We start from the raw sequence: 6049 nt of genomic DNA, 5'->3' as shown, positions 1-6049 counted from the left end.
GGCCTCCCCAAAGTGCTGGGATTACAGGCGTGAGCCACCGCGCCCGGCTTCCAAGCCAATTTCTGACAAGCATTTGCAGGGTACTAGTCCAGGGAGTCCCGTAGTCATAGAAACCCCTCTGAGTCCCAGTCGGGTCTTAAAAAGGTACTTCCAGAACTAGCGCGCGGAGGGGGAGGATGCCCCGGAAGTATTTCTCTGGTACCCCCGCCCCCCGCCCCCGCCATGTAGAAAAGATGGCTGCTGTGCAAGTTGCCGGCTTGTTGCCTTCGGGGCAGCAGCGGGAGGCACCGCGGGAAGCAATCCCTGAGCGAGGCAATGGGTTTCGCCGCTTGTCTGCCAGGCTCTGCGCCCTGCGCCCGGATGACAGCAGCTCCGCCCGCACCGAGATCCACCTGCTCTTCGATCAGCTCATCTCCGAGAACTACAGCCAGGGCAGTGGTGTGGCCCCGCAGGTAGGCAGCGCGCCCGGGAGAGAGCGGGTGCGGCGCCTGCCGGCCCCGGCCCCGGCCCCGGCCCCACCCCTCCGGGAACCCAGCTGGTGGCCTTCGCCTGCCTTTCCCGGCTCTTCCCACTCTGGCGCCTGATGATTTAGTTTCAGGCTGGCGTGTCCGCTCCTACCTTGGCACATTCTTAGTTCTCCATTTGGAAGACCCTGCAGGAACTGGCACTCTCCTCCAGTCATTCAAAACCCAACTTGAGGACTCCTGCTCTGATAATGCCTCGGGTTTCCTCTCTGATACCACCTTTCCATCCGCCCGCACCCTCCTTCACTCCCTCTCTATGCACCCAGAACACTGTTGACGAAATGCATTACTACTGTTTATTGCATATATGATACACGGACCACGTGGGAATCTTAGAACTTGGGTAGTATTAGGTCTTTTTTGCTGATGAAAATACTGAAGCTCATAAAAATACAGTATACAAAACTTTGCCACAAAGCCCCTACGTTTTCTGTTCCTACACACTAGCTCCTTCCCTCTGCCGTCTGACTTATCTTACACACATCGGGCCTTAAATTAATGAATTCTCTGAACTGTTGACACCATGGCCTTCTGGCCCTAAGTAGTAAAGAGGGAAATGGTGCAAGTTGCCTGCTTGCACAGGCATCTCAAACTAGACAGTTCCTAAAGATGAAATTCATTAGTTCCAAACATACATTCCCGTCCCCAGCCCATCCCACCTTCCGACACACATGCACCATCCACCAAGTCACACAAGACACAAAAACTGGTTCTTCCCTCCTTCATCCCAGATCCTGTCCAATTCAGATATTTCAGAATGTGTCTCATATATATTTCTCCGTTCATCCCTTCATGTCTGTTCCCATAACGCGTGCCTTAGACCTCAGGCAAGGCGACTTACGCCTGGACTGTTCCGCTGGTCTCTTCTGACTGATCTCCTGCCTCCTGTCTGGCTCCTCTCCAAGCCAGTCATTCTTCTGATGCCAGAATGATCTTTTTTTTAGAAGGAAAAAAAAATTGGTCATAAAATTTAAAATCTGCTTTGGAAAAGTCTTCAATACGTATTGGTAAATGGTTGAAGCAAGTTGCGGAACAATTCATACAGAATGAGATCAGTGTGAAGCTGGAGGAAGGATTTTAAAATATGCGTGTTTATATATGCAAAGTAAAAGGTCTGAAAGAATTGACTACAGAATAATAGTGTATGTCATTAGGAAGCAGAGTGAGATTAAGGCAGTAGTCGGGGACTTTTGCTGTATTTGTATAATTGGATACTTTTGCAACAAAACTTCCATTCTCTCCTGTTACCCCCCCCTTTTGTTCCTGTGTGTAGTCATTTAAAACTTGCTGTTCTTCAGGCACCTACTGGTGTTTCACACCTCCAGGTTTTTGCATACTCTGTCCACTTTGCTTGCAGTGTTTTTTGATGCCCTATCTGGCAAATTTCTCCTCATCCTTAAAATCATTCCAGATTCTGCTTTACAATCACCTCCATAAGGCCTCCCTAATTACTGTTTCCAGACAGAGTTTGTACTTTATTCTCTCAGTACTTAATTCACCTTATTTTAATTGTTGTGTTTCTTTCTCTTTCACTAGTTTCTGAGCTCTTGGAGGTTCAGGAACATGTTTGTTTTTACCTTTGGAGCCCAAGGACCTAGCACACTATGGCACATAGTAGGTGCTCAGAACCTTGTCATTCTATAAACATCGATGGATGAATGAAGAGTGTGACTTGCAAATAGGTCTCTTACTTTTTTTTTTTTTTTTAAGAATTCCCTAATTATGCATAAAATCCGTAGAAGTGTTAGGTCTGATTTTTCCCAACGGCATTGAAAATCTGGTTCACTTACCTTTTGATATTTTTAACTTCAGTTTGTGCTTTTATACCCTAGAAGCCTTTTTTTGGTTATTTAATTATACTGTCTCCACATATATAGAGCACAGAGTCTTCAGCCTGACCAAAACCATACTAATTCTTTTCCTTTTTTTTTTTCTTTTTTTTAAGAGACAAGGTCTCTGTCATCCAGACTGGAGTGCAGTAGCAAGATCATAGCTCACTGTGACCTAGAACTCCTGGGCTCAAGCCATCCTCCCACCTCAGCCTCCCAAGAAGCTAGGACTACACACCACCATATCCAGCTAATTTTTTTTAAAAAGTTTTTTCTGTAGAGATGGGGTCTCACTATGTTGCCCAAGCTGGTCTTGGACTCCTGGGCTCAAGCAGTCCTCCCGCTTTGACCTCCCGAAGAACTGGGATTAGGTGTGAGCCAGTGTGCCTGGCTTTTTCCTTCTTTTTTAGCACATCCTGTTTTTGTTCTATCACTTCATTTTTTTCCTTCCTGCCTCACATTTTCTTTCCCCATTTTGAATGTGAGTATTTACTTTTATTTTCCCATTTGGCTGTGTAATGAGGATCTTCACTTGACTAGTAGGTATTTTACCTCTTCTTTATCTTTTTTTTTTTTTTTGGTAGGACGTTAGTGCTCTTCTTGTCCAGGCATGCCGACTGGTACCTCTTAATCAGAATCATCTTGTCAGCAAAGCGTCCCAGCTTATCCACCATTTACTTGACAGATTACAGGTAATCATGTGTGTAACTCTAGAATTTAGATCATGAACTTTGAGAGTAAGTAAATATCTTTGAAATACTACATCTGTAGTAGGTATGATAGGCTATTTTTTGAGATGCTATAGGAAAAGCAGATGCCTTAAAAAGAATGCTTTTAAAGCAAATATAACTCTGATCCAAAAAAATTATTCTATAGAATTCTAGAAGTTTGTTTATTAGAATTATGCCTTTCTGTTTGGTTCAGTAAACCAATATCATTCAGGCCTCCCAACCTTATAATTTCTTTTTTTTTTTTTGATACGGAGTCTCACACTGTCGCCCAGACTGGAGTGTGGCGTGATCTCGGCTCACTGCAAGCCCCGCCTCCCGAGTTCACACCATTCTCCTGCCTCAGCCTCCCAAGTAGCTGGGACTACAGGCACCCACCACCACGCCCAGCTAATTTATAATTTCTTATGGAAGATATATTTGAGCAAAATATATCTAAGAATAAATTGAAATAATCCCCTGCCTCTTTCCCACCAATATTTTCCCCCTTTCCTGAAGCTACCATTTTTATGGTCTACTTGTGATGCTTCTAAAATATTAGAAGTAGCTTGGGGCCAAAGGGACAGCAGGATAAAAAGACCCCAGTTATTTATTTAAGACTGTTATCACATGAGTATGTGAATATATTTTAAGAGCACAGGCGGAGCTTGCAGTGAGCCGAGATTGCACCACTGCACTCCAGCCTGGGTGACAGAGCGAGACTCCATCTCAAAAAAAAAAAAAAAAAAAAAAAAAAGAGCACAAAACATATCAACTAGCATTATGTGAATTAGGATGCTTTTGGCTGCAATAAACAGAAAGGCCATCCCAGAGTCACTAAACAATTTTTAGAAAAATAAAAAGGGATCACTCTGTGTCCCAAGTCCCAAGGGAGGCATCTGTAGCCCCTTAATAATAAGAGGATCATCTTTCCCTTCACCATCCTCAGCATGTGGGTTGTCCTCAGCTAGCATCTCTCACAGTCATAAGATGGCTGTGCCAATTCTGGACATCCCATGGCAAAGAAATATTAATATTCAGCAGAAACTAAATAACTTTATTTTATGTTGTGTCTCTTGTACTTAAGAGTAAGGAAACGTGGCCGGGCACGGTGGCTCACGCTTGTAATCCCAGCACTTTGGGAGGCCGAGGCGGGCGGATCACGAGGTCAGGAGATCGAGACCACGGTGAAACCCCGTCTCTACTAAAAATACACAAACAAAAAAAATTAGCCGGGCGTGGTGGCGGGCACCTGTATTCCCAGCTACTCGGAGAGGCTGAGGCAGGAGAATGGCATGAACCCGGGAGGCGGAGCTTGCAGTGAGCCGAGATTGCGCCACTGCACTCCAGCCTGGGCAACAGAGCGAGACTCCGTCTCAAAAAAAAAAAAAAAAAAAAAAAGAGTAAGGAAATGTGTCCCATAAACTCTCTAGTAGACTCCCCAGTATCTTGCTGGAGAGACTTAGGTCATATAAATACCTCTCTAAACCAGTCTTTAAGCAGGAGAATGGCTCCAGCTAGTAGTTTCAACCTTCACTACACATTAGAATCACTTGGAGGAGGGCTTAAGCTCCCACGATGCTTACAATGTACAGCCACAATTAGCCTACATCAGGGTTTCTCAGCCTCAACACTATTGATATTTTGGCTGAGATCATTGTTTTAGGGGCTGTCTTGCACATTGTGGAATGTTTAGCAGCATCCTTGGCCTCTACCCACTAGACGCCAGTAGCACCTCTCCAATTGTGACAGTCAAAAATGTATACAGGCATTGCCAAACGTTCCTTGGGGGTTAAGGTTGCCCCAGGTTGCCCCACTCTCTTAAACTAATTAGCGTTTACCCTTAGGTCACACGTGGGAGAGGTGGACATTCAAATTAAATTAGTACTCTGCCAGCAGGGAAGGAAGAAATGGATGCTAGTAGGTAACCAACAGTGTCTGCTGCATGGAGTAAGGCTGTTTTCAATTTAGAATCTTTGAAACTAACATGGGGTAGCTTATGTATGTTTACTATTCTGAGGTGTATCATCTTTGTAACACTGGCAATTGGAGATGTTCCTGATCACCAGTGGCACCTATAACCCTTTACCAGCTTTCCAGCACTTGGTGACGGTTTGTCTCAATTGTCCATGAATTCAAGACCAGACTTTGATTAGCCTGGTCTGTCCCAACAACATTATCAGCTCCTTGACAGCAGGGATATGCCCTCTCTTCATGGTGTATTCCTCATGTCATGTTAGAGATGCAGTAAGTATTTAGCAGTTACATTGGTTCACTGTGTATTCGTTGAGTGTTTATTATGTATAAGGCAGTTTAATTAAATTTCAGTGCATTGAAATACTCATATCTGTGTATTCACAGCTGCCAATGTCTGGTTAGTTCAAGGAAAAGTTACAAGGACTTTATCAAGTTCTACTTTACTAAAGAGGAAGAAGTGAGCAAGACCTTGGGGTGGGGAGAAGGCCCCTACGTTGATCAAACTTTCAGGCCCTTTAGAGGTGATCCTTTTGACACATAAACGACAGACACACACTCTGTCTTTTATACAGCTTGATTCAGGTGAGCATACATGTCCATAAAAGCATAATATTTTTTAAAAGTTAGATCAGAATATATCTTTTCCTGTCCTGTTAGGTAATTATTGATGAACAGCACTTGGATTTCCTGTTGGCATATACTATTTCAGCTATTCATCAGTGTAGTTCCTGGACACACATGGAAATTCTTCAAGCCCTGGCAGCTCTGGTGTACTGCAATGGCTCAAAATGTCAAAAGGTAGTTTAAAGTGCTTTATCCTTCCTTTGAAAGGCCAGGAGCACAGGCTCTGGTGCCAAACACTGTGTTCAGGTTTCTATCTTGCTACTAATCTCTAGCAATTCTTATGTAACTACTCTGGGCCTTGTTTCCTCATGTATAAAATAGTTACTCTGAGGATGAAGTGAGAAATACTTGTCAAGTTCACGGCCCTCGGTAAATAGTAACCATTATT

The 6049-nt window shown here is 44.0% G+C and overlaps 1 protein-coding gene across 1 annotated transcript in view; it reads left to right on the top strand.

The window, feature by feature from the left end:
- The first annotated feature begins 233 nt into the window (after positions 1 to 233).
- The window catches only part of LOC100582015 (HEAT repeat-containing protein 6-like), a 31254-nt gene continuing 25438 nt past the window's right edge, over positions 234 to 6049 (top strand). The window contains 3 exon segments of the mRNA XM_030800596.1: positions 234 to 452; positions 2938 to 3045; positions 5695 to 5835. Coding sequence (XP_030656456.1) covers positions 234 to 452; positions 2938 to 3045; positions 5695 to 5835 — 468 coding nt within the window.

Source organism: Nomascus leucogenys, chromosome 19 (genome assembly GCF_006542625.1).
Source record: "Nomascus leucogenys isolate Asia chromosome 19, Asia_NLE_v1, whole genome shotgun sequence".
In the NCBI taxonomy this organism is placed as follows: Eukaryota; Metazoa; Chordata; class Mammalia; order Primates; family Hylobatidae; genus Nomascus; species Nomascus leucogenys.
This window is presented reverse-complemented; position numbering and strand designations above follow the sequence as displayed.